General features: G+C 51.5%; 1 protein-coding gene across 10 annotated transcripts; it reads left to right on the plus strand.

Annotated features, from left to right (window-relative positions):
• The first annotated feature begins 784 nt into the window (after window positions 1–784).
• BRPF1 (bromodomain and PHD finger containing 1) lies at window positions 785–16,159 on the plus strand. Of its 10 annotated transcripts, none has more exons than XM_049640941.1 (14): window positions 966–1,055; window positions 2,945–3,553; window positions 7,127–8,086; window positions 8,891–9,053; window positions 9,469–9,600; window positions 10,008–10,154; window positions 10,934–11,243; window positions 11,572–11,895; window positions 12,216–12,500; window positions 12,998–13,145; window positions 13,706–13,842; window positions 13,945–14,063; window positions 14,409–14,563; window positions 15,309–16,159. In XM_049640941.1, exons 2-14 carry the CDS (start codon window positions 2,955–2,957, stop codon window positions 15,490–15,492), a joined length of 3,663 nt encoding a protein of 1,220 aa, XP_049496898.1. In that variant the 5' UTR covers window positions 966–1,055; window positions 2,945–2,954; the 3' UTR covers window positions 15,493–16,159. The 10 variants fall into 10 exon arrangements, with proteins under 10 accessions (XP_049496896.1, XP_049496898.1, XP_049496899.1 ...); XM_049640942.1 differs by having other exon boundaries at window positions 11,575–11,895; XM_049640943.1 differs by having other exon boundaries at window positions 10,008–10,136.
• Window positions 16,160–16,869: the final 710 nt, after the last annotated feature.

Consider the following 16,869-nt stretch of genomic DNA (forward strand, 5'->3'; position numbering starts at 1 on the left):
CTGTCCTTTCTCCCCAGCCCAACACATTCCAGGTCCATATAAAGCCCCGCCCTTTCTTTCCTGAGGCCCACTCTTCTGTTTAGCCCCACCCTTTCACCGTTGTTCAGCCCCTATTCTCCTTACTGAGGACCGCTTTACAGATGTCCCCGCCCACTCCCCGCAAACTCCGCCCCTTGGACTGGTTTATTCTCTTCCAGACCCGCCCCACCTCTACCCATAACTCCGAGTCCTTCCTTAGGCTCCAGCCAGCGTCCTTCTTGCTCCCGGCCCTGCCCCCAGCCCCGCCCCGTGGCTCCGGCCCCGCCTCGCCGCCTTTCTCGGAGACCAAGGCCAGGTCCCCACTGCAGCCGCGGCGCCAGCAGGGAGGGAGGGAGGAGGCAGAGGGGGAAGGGAGAAGGGCGGGCTCCTCAAGCCCAGCCCCGCGCTCACCGTCTGTGTCCGCAGATTCGCTACAAACGGCCCGACCACTCCGGATCTGGAATACCGCGACTTCAGCCCACAGGAACTCAACTCTAAGGTGGAGGTGCTACAGAAGTCATGTGGGGTGCCTACGGGCCCTTCCGAGTCTCAGAGAAAGGCCTCTCAAGACTCAGCAGGCGGGCGGGGATCTGTGGCGAAAGTGCAGATCGACAGCGCCGAGACGCCGCGTTTACCCTGCGCAGACGCCGTCGCCGCCGCTGCTGCCGCCGCCGCTGCCACTGCCTTTGCCGCCACGGTCTCCGCCGCCGCCGTCCCCGCGCTGCCTCCGGGGTCTTCCATTGTTCCGGCCGTGCCGGGTCCCGAGGCCGGACAACCTAGAGGCTCTCGAAACCGGCGGCGGCCGACGGAGTTGAGACACCAGGGCGCCGGCGGGACCGGGAGCGGCAGGGGTCAGCGCGGGAATCCCGGGGAGCCGGGGCCAGAGCGTGGGGCGGCAGGGTGCCGGGGTGGCGAGGTCTGCGGTCTCCGGAGTTGGGGCTCTCTCTCCCCGGCCCGTCTTTCCCCGCCGGCCTCCCCAACTGGGGTCGGAGCCCCGGCGGGCGCCCCCGGCAATGAGCCCGGACTCGAGGTGGCCGGTGAGTGCGGGCCTGGGACCAGGGCGGGAGTGGCCAGCGGGGAAAGGCTAGACTACTTTCGTGGGGCGTGCACTGAGCTGCCCGGTCCGAGGGCCTCTTGGGCCACTCGAGCCGGGAGAACTGACAGTGCATTAGCTCCCAGCCCGCGTCCCAGGGAAACAGAGTATCCTCCAGGGCTCCCTGGGCCAATGGCAGGAGGGGAGCCTTGTTTAACATGTTACACTTCGACAAAAGGGAAACGTCGCCGCATCCGGGAGAGGGCTGCGGGCACCGCCTGGGCCCGGCCTGATCCCTCCGGCCCCCGCCCCCTACTTCCTCCAGCCCCCTGAACTCTGCCGCCATACCCCTGTGGGCTCTGGGTCTTCCTCACGGGCTTCCAGTCTGAGTTCTTGTCTCCACCCCGTGTGCCTCTGCCGCCCAGTCCCAGTGGGACATCTGCCGGGGGCTCTGTGCTACTTTGGGAGCCAGGGCAACACAGATGCAGGATACACCAGGGACCGACCCATCATTGAAAGAGAAGAGCTTGCCTGTTCCTCTGATTGGTTTGTGTTTAAAGACACAGCTGCAGGTAGGAAGTAAAAGTGAGTTGGAGTAGAGGGAGTAGTTTTACCGATGTAGAAGTCAGGGGCACTGACAGAGAGGCTGGAGCAGCCCACTTGGCTTGGCTAAGTCACAGGAGAGAAGCCAAGAGATGTCACCGTTTGTCTAGGAGCTCAGGGTGGCTTTGCCTGGAATGGTGCCAACACCCTAGCTGAATTGTTGAAGTCAGCTAGGCCTGGAGAAATTGGGGCAGTCTCTGACCACGTTGGGCTTCCTGGGGGCTGGTGCCATCTGCTGTCACTACTCACCCAGGAACATTGGAGAGGAGGAAGGGAAGGCCCTGAGGACCAGCATGGAACTGAATGTGCCTAGATTGTCATGCTCTTGTTTGTACTCTTAAGTACCTGGTTATCACTCCCAGAGCCAGGGCCAGGGCATAGGCTTCCCCTAAACACCTCAGAAATGAACTGCTTCTTTCTGTAATGCAATGATTTCTGCTGGTGACCAGGATTAAATCATTGGCTATCCATTCAAACTTCTACATGGGTTAACACTAGCCTTCATCTGTCAGATGATCTGATGATCCCCTCATTCAGTATTCATTAAACAAGTTCTTTATTCATTTGCCAAAAACTGAGTGTCCACTACATGCCAGGTCCTGGGAATATATAGAGGTGGGTAGGCTCTCTGATGTCTGCACTGTATAGCACCTGGTCTAGTGGGAGGAGACAAAGAACTTCCAGTGTGGTAAGTGCCTTGGTGAGATGTGAATGCTATGGAAACACAGCCTTCCGTGGGAAAGACAAATCATAACAGAAGAAGTGACATTTGAGTTGGGTTTTGAAGAATGAGTAGGAGCTCACCAATCAGGATGGAAACCATTTCAAATCTTGCAGGAATGAGAGGTTATAACATTCAGGGAATGGCAAATTGCCCAGGGTAGACAGAAGCACAGCTGTAACTAGTGAAAAGAAGAGTCTGGAAAGGAGGACTAGGGCCAATGAAAGGGGTACCTCAAATATCATCTTAGGAAATTTGTATATTATCCTGAAATAAGTGGGGAGCATCAGGAAGCTTTTAATCAAAAGATTGACATGGCTGTTGCTACTTGGTAAAAGATCACTCTGGCCACATTATGTGAAGTTAGGCTAGAATAGTTGAGATATGGGGCAGGATGACCAGGCAGGAGGCGATGAGGCCCAGACTGCCCATGGTATGGAAGTGATGGCATTTGGAGTCACTGTAAAGGTGGGCTGGCCAGGACCTTTGGGGAGAAGGAGGGCTGGAGAGAGTAGTGGATGACCAGGAACTCTTCCCCAGGCCTGTGCTAACTGATTTGTACATTCTAGATGTGACAGCATGGGGGTGGACTTTGATGTGAAGACTTTCTGCCACAACTTGCGGGCAACTAAGCCACCATATGAGTGCCCCGTGGAGACCTGCCGTAAGGTCTACAAGAGTTACAGTGGTATTGAGTACCACCTATATCACTATGACCACGACAACCCACCACCCCCGCAGCAGACTCCACTCCGCAAGCACAAAAAGAAGGGGCGCCAATCACGCCCAGCCAACAAGCAGTCGCCCAGCCCCTCAGAGGTATCCCAGTCACCCGGCCGTGAGGTGATGAGCTACGCGCAGGCCCAGCGCATGGTGGAGGTGGACCTGCACGGCCGAGTCCACCGCATCAGCATCTTTGACAACCTGGATGTGGTGTCAGAGGATGAGGAGGCCCCTGAGGAGGCTCCTGAGACTGGTAGCAACAAGGAGAACACCGAGACACCAGCTGCTACTCCCAAGTCAGGCAAGCATAAGAACAAGGAGAAGCGCAAGGACTCCAACCATCACCACCACCATAATGCTTCTGTGAGCACCACTCCCAAGCTGCCAGAGGTGGTATACCGGGAGTTGGAGCAGGACACCCCCGATGCCCCACCCCGGCCGACTTCCTATTACCGGTAAGGCCACCTCCACCTCCCAACTCTGGAAAACTGGTCAGGCAGGGCTCAGGAACTGAGACGTAACAGGCAGCAGATAGGAGAGTGGCAGAGATAAAGGATAGCAGAACCACACTGGTCCTGCCAGGGCGGTGAGAGGAACGTGCCCCAGCTAATGATGGTGGCACTTACTATATACTGCCACATGCCCGGCCCTGCACTGGGTACTTTGCAGTCACTCCTTTATTTTATTCTCCCAATTCTCTCAGGTAGGTATCGTTCTCATTTCACAGATGAGGAATGCACAGTCCAGAAAGGGGGCCAGACTTACCGAAAGTCACATGCCAGTAGATAGTGGAACTGGGATTCAAATCCAGGTTCCTCTGACTCCAAATCTGCACTGTTTTCACTATATCAAAAAATCATGTGTCTGGTTCCTGATCCTCTCCACTCCATCACTGTGTAACCTTGAGAAAGTTGTCTGGCTTCTGGTTTTCTAATGACCCCATCTGCAGAGCAGGTATAATATTCCTCTGCCAGCCTAGAGGTAGAAGACTAAGTGCACTGATTTCATAAGGTCCCTAAAGCAATTTGCAAATCTGCAGAGGTAATTTTCCCACCATTCTGTTACTGTCACCCATCCTTTAACATGTGTAAGCAATATTTTTATCACCTATGGTTTGTGCTCCTCCATTGGCCCTTGTATTTATTTCACTTAACTGTTTCTTGGAACCCCACTTCCTTGCAAAATTAGTCATGGTGGCTCTAACAAAGTTACAGGCATAAGGCCAAATTCCTTTAACACAAGGTAAGAAATGAAGGGGTGGGGGCAATTTGGTGGTGGAGCTATGTACAGAAACCTTAGCTGGAGGATGGGAGAAAAATCAAGTATAAACCTTCTTTCTGAGTCTTGGCATCCAAGGCAAAGAGGGCATTCAGATAAGTTAAGGAGCAGTATTTGGTGTCAACTAATCAGAAGGCCTAATCTCTGAGAAGGACTTGTAAAGGTTTTTATATGAAAGGTGGTTTTTTTACCAGAAGTGCAATCTGTGTGATGGTATGCCGAATCTCAGTTCTTTAAAATCAAGTCTGTGGGCACTCCAGTGATTTGGCCCGGTATGTCACTTTGGTCCCTCCCTTGTTCACATGTTACACAGTCTCCTCTTCCTGTCTTTCATCCATCCAGCCCAGCTTCACCTCCTTCTCCTTCTGGCTTTGCACTGCCTCTCTTTTATGTTAGCAGTGACTGTTAGGCTCACCCCCCAACATACAAACCCTTGTTTGGGCCAGCCTTTTCTCCTAAGGGCTCTTCAGCCTTCTCTGCTCTGATAGGCAATCCAAACCAGTTCCTTCCACTCCATTTCTTCCTCCCTCTGCTCAGAATCACTCCTTATTCCTGGGGGTCAAATCTGTTCTCCAGGGCAGCAATTCTCAGCTGGTACACTGTGATCAGCTGGGAGGTATGTTGCATGTCATTTATTACTACTGTTAGTAGAACTGTCCCAAGTTTTGCAAATGATATTTTTTATGTATAAATTCGAGAAGATTTGAGGTCATCTCTCTAACAACACCAATTTCTCTTGCTTGCATCTAATATATGCTTTCTTAAGGAGAAAAGAGGGTGGAGTGTAGGCTGGTGTGCCAGGAATTGTACATGACATGCAGCCTACATTATCTGTGCCACAGCCTGTAATCTAGGTGCACTGTGGGAGTGTGTTATATACCATCGCATAATGTCACATATGTTATGGCAGAGCAAAGGTTGAGAACAAGTGCCAAGGCCTAGCAGGGGCTGGATAGTTCATACAATCTCTAAGCCACACCCTTTTTCAAGGATGAGGACATTGCGGTCATTTGGGGTAAAGGGCTAAGAAAGAAACTGCTTCCTATAGATACGGTATTTTAGTTTCCTCCATTCCACCCTCAAAATGCCTTTGAAATGAACAACTGTGCCTATTTCTGTGTGGTGAATCAGACATGGTCCTTGCCTCTAGCCTGTAGTGGAGGAGTTAGACACATAAATAGTTATAATACAAGGCAAGATAGCTCAGGGCTATACAAAAGCTAATAATAAAGCCAAGGTTTATTGAGTACTTGCATCATGCCAGGAACTGTTCTAAATACCTTATCTGTATTAACTCATTTAATGCTCACAACAGCTGTGTGAAATAGGTACAGGTTAGCATCACCACTTTATAGATGAGGAAACAGAGGCCCAGGGAGATCACCTTATTTGCCTGCTGTCATACAGAGCATGGCTCCCAAGCCTATGCTCATCCGGCCTACTCTAGCACCCAGAGCTCCATTTCTCTTGTGGAGAGGGGAGTGGAGGGACAGAAACTAACATTTATTTAGGGCCTGCTATGTGCCACTTCAGTTAGCCCATTCATTTTTTTAAATTCCATTTAATCCTGACAAGTGTCTTTGGGAGTAAATAGTAGCATCCTCATTCTCTTATCAATAAAACTGAGTTCAGGAAGGACCAGTGATGTCTTGAAGGTCAGAGTGGCAGAGCCAGGATTTAAATCCATGTTTTCAGAAACCAAAGCCCCATTCTTTCCATTGTGAAACATATATATATATACATATATATATATATATATATATATATATATATATATATGTATATATATATAACATATATATAATTTGCAAGTGATACTTGGGGACCTTTCTTCTCCTAACTCTGCACCATCATCCAGACCTATAGCTTTACAGTACCAGAGTCCAGGCCGCCTAGAGCATAGCAGGGGCATGGGGAGCCTGCTCTGTATGCCAGGCACCTGGAGCAGCCCTCAGCTCCAGTCTGGCTGGCCCAATGAGTGTGTAGGGTAGAGTCTGAATTCTAGTTCTGCCACTTCCTGGTTGTAGGACCTATCTGTGTTAGACAGTTAATTAACTTCTCAAAGCTTCATTTCCTCATCCTCAAAATAAGGGCAATATGAACACTGATGCTATGGCTGTGGTGAGAATCAATGTGGTAACAGTACAATGCTTGGCTCATAGTAAATGCTCAGTAAATCTTAGCTATTCTGTTATCTTCCAAGGCTATCCAAAAAACAAACACAATACCAAGAGTTTGAGGGAGCCCTGAGCTGCATTAGCTGACATAAGACCCATGGCAACTCCATTCAGGATGCTGCCAGTTGGTAATAAAACATATATATAATTTGCAAGTGATACTTGCAGACCTTTCTTCTCCTAACTCTGCACCATCATCCAGATCAACCCGGTAGGTCCTAGCTGCCCTACCCTCCTCCCTTCAGGAGTTTGGTTGAGCCTCCGTACCCCAGAGGAGGTGGTATAGTAGCTAGTACACAAGCTTTGGAGTCAGCAGGCCTGGGTTCACACCCCAGCTCTACCACTTTCTCCCAAGGGAGCCAGAACAGGTGAATTAACTCCCCAAACCTTAGGTTTCCTTTTCTGCAAAACAGGAATGATTACAGCACCTGGGGTTAAGGTGAGGCTGGAATGAGACAGCATAAGTAAAGGCACAGACCTGGCAATGTGTAAGCATCCAGCAATTGTAACCCATTGTCTTTAGGGGAAGGAAATCTCAACTATATGATGCTGAGCTGCCTATGTGCACTGCAGGTACATTGAGAAGTCGGCAGAGGAGCTGGACGAGGAAGTAGAATATGACATGGACGAGGAGGACTACATCTGGCTGGATATCATGAATGAGCGGCGGAAGACAGAGGGTGTGAGTCCCATCCCGCAGGAGATCTTTGAGTACCTTATGGACCGGCTGGAGAAGGAGTCCTACTTTGAAAGCCACAATAAAGGTGACCCCAATGCACTAGTGGATGAGGATGCTGTGTGCTGTATCTGCAATGATGGTGAGTGCCAGAACAGCAATGTCATCCTATTCTGTGACATGTGCAACCTGGCTGTGCACCAAGAGTGCTACGGTGTCCCCTACATCCCCGAGGGCCAGTGGCTGTGCCGCCGCTGCCTACAGTCACCCTCCCGTGCTGTGGACTGTGCCCTGTGCCCCAACAAGGGTGGTGCCTTCAAGCAGACAGATGACGGGCGCTGGGCCCATGTGGTGTGTGCCCTGTGGATCCCTGAAGTCTGCTTTGCCAACACAGTCTTCCTGGAGCCTATCGACAGCATCGAGCACATCCCACCAGCTCGCTGGAAGCTGACCTGCTATATTTGCAAACAGCGGGGCTCAGGGGCATGCATTCAGTGCCACAAGGCCAACTGCTACACAGCCTTCCACGTGACATGTGCCCAGCAGGCTGGCCTTTACATGAAGATGGAGCCTGTGCGAGAGACAGGTGCCAATGGCACTTCTTTCAGCGTCCGCAAGACGGCCTACTGTGACATCCACACACCCCCAGGTTCAGCACGCCGCTTGCCTGCCCTGTCCCACAGTGAGGGTGAGGAGGATGAGGATGAGGAGGAGGATGAGGGTAAGAGTTGGAGCTCAGAGAAGGTCAAGAAGGCCAAGGCCAAGTCCCGGATCAAGATGAAGAAGGCACGGAAGATCCTGGCAGAGAAGCGGGCCGCAGCACCTGTGGTGTCGGTGCCCTGCATCCCACCACACAGGTATGTGGGGAGCAGATGGATAGGCTGGTAAGGGAAGAAGAAGCCCTCCTAGAGACTGATAGCCCCGAGTGGAGTGACAGGGTTGGGTTCTCTTATTAGAAGCTACAAAGAAGGTCAAAACAAAACACCAGATTCCAAAAGAAGTTAGCCCTAGCAGGTCACCGGACTTTTATCTTAGGAGCCAGAAATTTCAGCTTTTATCTGTCAGACCTAACATGTTTTCAGCTGCCCTTCATTTTATGGTCTGGTTTAAGTAGGAAGAAAGAGGATGTAGTAGCTATCAGCCACAGTGGCAGAAATACTCTAACCCTGAACGGAGAAATGGAAGGAAAAAGGGGGAAGGAGTTGTGAAGTGGTCACTACCACAAATGAATCCAAATGACGGCTGCCATCATCAGTTATTTTTAACTTTCTCTTGTGCTGTCTAGTTAATTTCCTCTAGTTTACTGCTCTACAATTATACTTTATCCTAAAACCTTACAAGGCTCAGGCTGAGCAGGGTATCCCAGAGTCAAATAGTACTCTGGGCTGCTGTGACAAGAGCAGTCTTAGAGGCCAAACTCCTCATATGAGTTCACCCAACTTCGTGAACAGGGTCAGGGATCTGGCTTCATGCTGGGAATTTGGCTTCCTGTCTGGTACTGTTTGCTCTTCTTCGCATTAAGCCAAGTGTCACAGGCCTTTTTGACAATAGACTTACTCCAGATTCAACTCCATTCAGGAATTCTCACCAGCCAGAGACACCTGTTCTGCTTAAAAAAATAATGGCCCAACAGGTTTTTCTCTTTATTCCTCGCTTCGCAGGCTCAGTAAAATCACCAACCGCCTGACCATCCAAAGGAAGAGCCAGTTCATGCAGAGGCTACACAGCTACTGGACGCTGAAACGACAGTCACGAAATGGAGTCCCGCTGCTACGTCGCCTGCAGACACATCTGCAGTCTCAGAGGAATTGTGACCAAGTCGGGGTACCGTGTCAGATTCCCTATGGGCTCTGGGAACTGGGGCCAGGGACATAAAGGACTGAGATATGTGATAATAGTTTTCAGTGTCCGAGAGCTTAGGCTATTTCCTCCTTTAAAGTAGCCCTCAAACCAAACTCAGGATGAGATCCTTAGAGATTGTCTGCACGTTAAAAGGGCACTGTTCCTGTGTGTTCCTTCATGCATTCATTCAACAAGCATATACCAACCATTGATTCTGTGCCAGATCTAGGGGACACATAGGTACAGGAATTCCCACTTTAGCTAGTGAGGCTGCCAGTAAATTACTGTGCTACCTCCTTCAGTTTTACCTGACATTGACCCAAGCTTCCTGGGCTCTTCCCTCTGGCCTTTCTTCTGGCTTCCTTATCATCTACCAATCCCCTTCTTGCCTCTACAGAGAGATTCTGAGGATAAGAACTGGGCCCTCAAAGAACAGCTCAAGTCCTGGCAGCGCCTCCGGCATGACCTGGAGCGAGCTCGGCTGCTGGTGGAGCTGATCCGCAAGCGGGAGAAACTCAAAAGGGAGACGGTGAGTGCTCCTGGGTCAAATCTGTTTTTCAGAGGAGAAAACATTCCTGGGACAAGGAAAAGCCTTTGTCCCCTGGCCAGGAAGCAATAGGGCTGATGCTGGAGTCAGGTCTCAATGGTGCCCAGTGTGTTCTCCAGCTCACTGCAAGCAGCATGTCACAGAAGAGGATGAACAGGACCCTCAGTTATGTGATACAGGTAGCTGGCACTGGGAGTTCAAGGAAGAAAAAGGCCAGAGTAGTCAGGGAAGGTTTCACCAGGTGGGGCCTTGTAGAAAGTAGACCTGAGTGTGTCAGCTGTGGGCAGGAGAGAAGGAAGGCAGTTTCCCAAACCAGCTGCTACCATCCCTTCAGACCTCTTCCAAGGGACTGGCCTGGGCCTGGCTGATCGGGCCTTTATGTGTGTCAGATCAAGGTCCAGCAGATCGCCATGGAGATGCAGCTGACCCCCTTCCTCATCCTCCTTCGCAAAACCTTGGAGCAGCTCCAAGAAAAGGACACAGGCAACATCTTCAGCGAGCCGGTCCCTCTGTCTGAGGTAACCGAATTGGACGAAGTAAGAATCCCTTCCCCTCACTCCACCTTTCTGTTCCTCTCCCAGTTGGACCCCTGCTGCAGGTCTGGGCCAGGGACTAGGAGGGGACTGTGAAGAGAGGGGCTGGTGGCTCTGGGGCTCCAGGATAACTGGAGCCACATGCATCACCTGGACTCTGTCTTGTCCCTGTCACACCCCAAGGGCCCAGAATGGGAGGCAATCTGCACTCCTTCCCCAGAGGCAGGGACTGAGTCTGCCAAATGAATAATCCCAGGGCAGGAAGACACTTTCGGGGTGCTGAACCCTAGAACGGAGACTTTAGAAGGCTCAGCACCTAAAGAACCAGCTCTGAAGCCCTAGGTCCTGACTGGCAGACTCTTCTCTCTAAAAGGTATAAAACGAGAGGCCCGAGGCAGTAGCCTCCTTATAAGTCTTAATGATAAGTAAAAGAGCTATAGGAATGCAAAGTGGTGTTATTTCCAAATGATTGCCCTAGCCATTTTCTTACTGAAGCCTCTTGGCTCTAGGAGGTAGATTTGACTGTAATTTCATCACCATTTTCCAGGTGAGGAAAAAGAAGGCCCAAAGAGGTTAAGAGACTTGCCATGGTCACACAGCTTGTGACTGGTAAAGTCAAGACTAGAATCCAGCTTTCCTTTCCCCTGTGCTATATGCCTGCCTCTAACTGTGGTGGGAGGAGGTTGCTGGATGCTTTTCAGGGGGTGGGGGTGTTAGGAGCAAGGGTTCAGGGTGAATGAGGAGTATATCTCCACTTAGCCACACCTACCCTGCTCTCCCAGGTACCTGACTACCTAGACCACATCAAAAAGCCCATGGACTTTTTCACCATGAAGCAGAATTTGGAGGCTTACCGCTACCTGAACTTTGATGATTTTGAGGAGGACTTCAACCTTATCGTCAGCAACTGCCTCAAGTATAACGCCAAGGACACCATCTTCTACCGGGCAGCAGTGCGGCTCCGAGAACAGGGTGGCGCTGTGCTCCGCCAGGCCCGGCGCCAGGCAGAAAAAATGGGCATTGACTTTGAGACGGGCATGCATATCCCCCACAGCCTGGCTGGAGATGAGGCCCCACAGCACACTGAAGATGGTGGGTGATAAATCATGCTACACACATAGAGGCCAATGCCAGGGATGAATGGCTTTCCAAAAGTCCCCTACTGGGAACAGGCAGTGTAGGCAGGAAGTAGCTAGCCTGAGCAGTGGCAAATTATCCCCAGGAATGCTCCCCAAGAAGCCAGACTGGGTGAATGGATAGCAGTGCCTACCCTTCCACATCTTGGTGCTGCTGTTTTACAGCTGTTCCTGGTGAGAAGCCAAAGGGAAAAGAGTGGGTTTCTTGTTGCCTGCTCAGATTCAGGGGGCCCAGAGGGCTACCCTAAGTTTGACCTTTCCCCACCCCCTGTGTCCACTCCTAGCAGCAGAGGAAGAGCGGCTGATCCTGCTGGAGAACCAGAAGCACCTGCCAGTGGAAGAGCAGCTGAAGTTGTTGCTGGAGCGGCTGGATGAGGTGAATGCCAGCAAGCAGAGTGTGAGTCGTTCACGGCGTGCAAAGATGATCAAGAAAGAGATGACGGCACTGCGGCGGAAGCTTGCCCACCAGCGGGAAACTGGAAGGGATGGGCCTGAGCGTCATGGCCCCTCCAGCCGGGGCAGCCTGACACCCCACCCGGCAGCATGTGACAAGGACGGGCAGACAGACAGTGCCGCTGAAGAGAGCAGCAGCCAGGAGACAACCAAAGGTCTGAACCCCTAGCAAGGTGGACCCCAAAGCCAGCTAGACTTGACTCTGTAGCACACACTCAGCCCCTGCCATCCCCCAGGCAGAGGTCCCTCCTACACAGCTAGCTGTACTTTTCTCCCTCATTCCCCATTCAGGGGCCTCTTAGCTGCCTCTCTGGCTATTGGTATAAGGGACAATGTTCCCAATTCCATAACCCCCCAGATCATCTCCCAACTCTAGCTGGAGTAACAGTCCTATAGGCCCAGGGCATACCCTGGGTATCTATCCTTCCCACATCAGGCCCCTCACCAACTCTCCTTCTCTCTTTCTCTGCTCCAGGCCTGGGTCCCAACATGTCCTCAACCCCCGCACATGAGGTGGGCAGGAGAACCTCAGTTCTGTTCTCCAAAAAGAACCCGAAGACAGCTGGACCGCCCAAGAGGCCGGGCCGGCCCCCCAAAAACCGGGAGAGCCAGATGACCCCCAGCCACGGAGGCAGTCCTGTGGGGCCCCCCCAGCTCCCCATCATGGGCTCCCTACGTCAGCGCAAGCGGGGTAGGAGCCCCCGGCCCAGTTCGAGCTCAGACAGCGACAGTGATAAATCCACAGAAGACCCCCCAATGGGTGAGCCTCACCATCACCCAGCCCCCCGAGAGAGTGAGCAAAGTTGCCATCATTCCCAACATAACTCCCACCTGTCCCTTCATTTGCCCATAATATATCAGAGCTAGAAGGGCCCTTAGGGATCCTTTAATTCAGTCCCCTCATTTTACAGATGGGGAAACTGAAGTCCAGAAACACTGACCCAGCTAGATTCCCATCCAGGACCCTCTCCATTATATCACTTCACCTTTTCTCTTCTCACCCTCCTTGGGGATTTCCTGCCCTTTAAGCCATTTGTGTCTTAAGGCCAGTAACTGCCAAGGGCAGTGTGACGGGTGGGGCAGGACTATGGCCAACTGTGGCAGACACTGCCCAGAACTGGCTCTGCTGGCCAAAGTTGGAGGAATTTTCCAGCACAGAAGGGAAAGCCGAGCTCCTAGTCCCTCTTACCCCCATGCCATCTCTCATCTACATCTTCCTGACCGATTCCTTCCCTCCTCCCCCTCCCCCCAACCAAGACTTACCAGCTAATGGCTTCAGCGGTGGAAATCAGCCAGTGAAGAAGAGTTTCTTGGTATATCGTAATGACTGCAGCCTTCCCCGGAGCAGCTCCGACTCTGAGTCTAGCAGCAGTAGCAGTAGCAGCGCTGCCTCAGACCGAACCAGGTACCAGCCCTCCAGATCAAGGCCTGCCTCCAGGATGCCCTTTGAAGTTTCCCTCTGGGAAATAGCATGGCAGCCACTTCAGTCTAGATTAAGATGGCTCAGACCCAAAGTTCTCTGCAAAATAAATGGCATACCTAAGAACGTCACCATAATGGAATAGTGGGAACCATCCTGGGTTAAGCTGATGCTGTAGAGCAGAGAGCGTAAACTGATGCCTTGTGGCCTGGATTTGGCCTGCAGACATATTTTGTTTGGCCAGCATGGTGTTTAAAAAAAAAAAAAGGAATCCAGTACTGCCACATAAAATTCCTAGTGTCTATATTCTTTTTAAAAATCCGATCTGGCAAATCTAGCCAGGGAATGCACTCATCACCACCACTGTTAAATCCAGCCCATGTCAGTCACACTATTGCCAAGCCCCCAAGGGCTTTTGAGTTTGAAATTTTTCAAGTAGCCTCAGTTTTCCAAAATTCTTAGACCTGGGGGTTTAAAGAGAGGACAACTACTGTGTCATTACCCACTCTACCCTCCTTTAAGCTGAGTTCTTGTCTTGTCCACAGCACAACACCCTCAAAACAGGGCCGGGGCAAGCCCTCCTTCTCTCGGGGCACATTCCCGGAAGACAGCAGTGAAGATACCTCAGGCACTGAGAACGAGGCCTACTCCGTGGGCACTGGCCGCGGCGTGGGCCACAGCAGTAAGTACCCTCACCCAAAGCCAGGGAAGCCGGGGGCCCGGTATCAGGGCCTTGCCAGCCCCCTGGCTGCTGATCTGCTCCCTCTCTCCCATTCCTGTGAAGTGGTAAGGAAGAGTCTGGGACGGGGAGCTGGCTGGCTGTCAGAGGATGAGGACTCCCCACTGGATGCTCTGGACCTGGTGTGGGCCAAATGCCGAGGGTATCCATCATACCCAGCTCTGGTAGGCTTCCCCTTTTCTTATCATATCCCTTGCCTCCCAACCCCAGATCGTAGACACAATTAGCAGACTTTACTTACTCTCTGCTGAGCTGTAGAGAACAAGGGTCTTTGGCAGATAGACACTTAACAAGTTTCTGGTTAGTTTTTCCATCTCTCCCTTTTGTTTCCCTTTGCATCTTGGAATCTGGAATAGTTCATCATGAGAAGCCAAGGGTCAGCAATGCAGCCTTGTGGCATGATAACCTTTCTGTGTCCCAACTTCAGAGGTAGTTTCCCAATTCTTGTATAGAGTAAGCTTCGGGGAAGAAGGGAACTGAACCAAACAAAGGTCTTATTACATCCTCAGATAATTGATCCAAAGATGCCCCGGGAAGGTATGTTCCATCATGGGGTTCCTATCCCTGTGCCCCCCCTGGAGGTGCTGAAACTTGGGGAACAGATGACCCAGGAAGCCCGAGAGCATCTCTACCTCGTCCTCTTCTTTGACAACAAGCGAACCTGGTAAGGGAGGAGGGGAGCAGTTTCTGTGACTCATACAGCCACAGATGCAACCCTGGGTATGTGGGCAGGCTGCCAGGAAACTCCAGCAACAGACAGACTGGGCTATCACAGATCAGTGGGGGAGGGACTTAGATCTTTGAGCAGAAGGGTTGTGAGGGTTGTGTTGACCATGAGTCTGAGAGACTGAGTGGGCAACAGCTGACAAACAGCTGTAGCTAGAAGCTAGAGGGCCATCAGTGACTGTGACAAATGTGCTCCCCACCCAGAATCAGGTGGCTTCTAGACTTAGTTTTCCTGTCTCTGCCTCCATGGTGACAAGATGAGGATAAAATAGATATAAACATTCAGGCTCTCAAATCTCTGTTCTGTCACATGTATGTAATGCAGTGTTTTTTGTGTATTGTGTGCAAAGGATATTTAATGTCAGTAAAGTCTGCCTGAAGCCTATGGGACAGGGTACCTATTTCAGGTTAGGTCATGGCCCCTTTTTGCACTCGTAAATACCCTGTGGTTACCCCGTAATGTGACTGTTGAGTGGGTGCTTTTCATCACTAGACTATGAGCAGTTCCTTGAGGGCAGGGACTGTTTCTCTTAGACTCTGTTACCCCATTACCCACCAGAACCAGGTTGCCCAGAACCTCCTGGGCACTCAGGAGGTGTTTTTGAATGAGTGAAGGAGTGATGAAGGCTGATGCTTGTTGCTTTCCCAGAGATTACTTATGTGATCCTCACCTCGTCCTACAGGCAGTGGCTGCCAAGGACTAAGCTGGTTCCTCTGGGCGTGAACCAGGACCTCGACAAGGAAAAGATGCTGGAGGGCCGCAAATCCAACATCCGCAAATCAGTGCAGATTGCTTACCACCGGGCTCTGCAGCACCGCAGCAAGGTGCAGGGCGAGCAGAGCAGCGAGACCAGTGATAGTGACTGATAATGCCCAGCACAGCCCAACCTACAGTGCCCTGCCACCTCTCTCCTCCCCCTTTGCTCACTGTCCTGGAGTGGCACCGGCCTCTGCACTGACTCATTCCTGGTCTTGGGGCCAGTCTCAGGGGAAGCTGGGTGGGGGAGGTCCCTCCCGCCCTGAGTGCAGCTGGACTGTACAGAACACTCCAAGGGCCCACGGCGGCTCTGCGCATGGAGAGGGGAGGTCTCACTGGCCAGAGAGCCCCAGAGACCTCAGCATTGTAGTGCAGGGTGGTGGGCCAAGGTTAGGACACTGCATAAAACAGGCCATCCCACCACCTCTGTCTGCTCTGCTCATGCCAGGAGAATCTAACTGCCTAGTGGCCTGAGGCCCTTGCAGGTGGTGAGGTGAACGGGCATCTGCCCAGCCTAGCAGTGGGATTGATGTCTGTCCAGCCCGGAAGAGGGGCACTAGGTGACCCCCCTCCCCTGCTGTTGTAAATACTGTAATTAGCGGAGAATTTAAATTATTCTCATTTGTAACTGCGTTTCCGGGTCGCGCCAGAGTCATTTGGTACTAAAAAAGACTGGGGCCTGTCCCCACTTCCCTTTTTCCCATAGATGCCCCCACCTTTCAAACTGGTTTGTATTTATTTCAAAGGAAGAAAATATATTGATTCTTAGAAAATAAATAGTCTGTTTGGAATTCTTGGGTTCTTGCCTTCTGCCAGGGCAAAAAGATAAAAAGTGAGGTTGTCCCTCAGGGATGGTAAACAATTGGGCTCAAGAGGTTGCTGGTTGCTGTGCATGCTGCATTTGTAAGACAACAGCCAGGATAATATGATAGCTCCCATTTCCCAGGCACTCACTGGGTGGCAAGCCTTTTTCTAAGCACTTTTAGATACACAATTTTATGTAATCCTTGCAAAAACTATAGGGAAAGTTAATAAGGTGGTTATCTCCACAAAGATACTGAGGCTTAGAAAAACTAAGTAACTTGCCTAAGTTCCCACAACTAGGAAGGCGCAGAGCTAGGATTTGAACTCCGGTCTGTCTACAAAGCTGGCTCTTTAACCAGTATTCAGAACTAACTGCTAGAAGAAGTCTACGGCTCCTTCATGAATTTCAGAGGCTTCAAGTCCTTTGCCAGTAGGTTAGTCCCAAGTGCTTCAGAGTCCCCATAGCTGTGACCTTCCCGTTTAACTGGGGACCTAGCAGGTATGTAGAGGATTGCTCTGCATTCATTCCCAACCTTGGCGTCTCCTTTACCGATGATTCATTCAGTTACTGCAGGAATGCTTTCCAAGTATGGGACACCTGTGGGCTGGCACACCTAGAGAGGATTCAGCCACAGGAGGTAGTTGCCCAGGGCCTTGCAGCTTCGGAGTGGAACAGACAAAAA

Source organism: Panthera uncia, chromosome A2 (genome assembly GCF_023721935.1).
Source record: "Panthera uncia isolate 11264 chromosome A2, Puncia_PCG_1.0, whole genome shotgun sequence".
Lineage (NCBI taxonomy): Eukaryota > Metazoa > Chordata > Mammalia > Carnivora > Felidae > Panthera > Panthera uncia.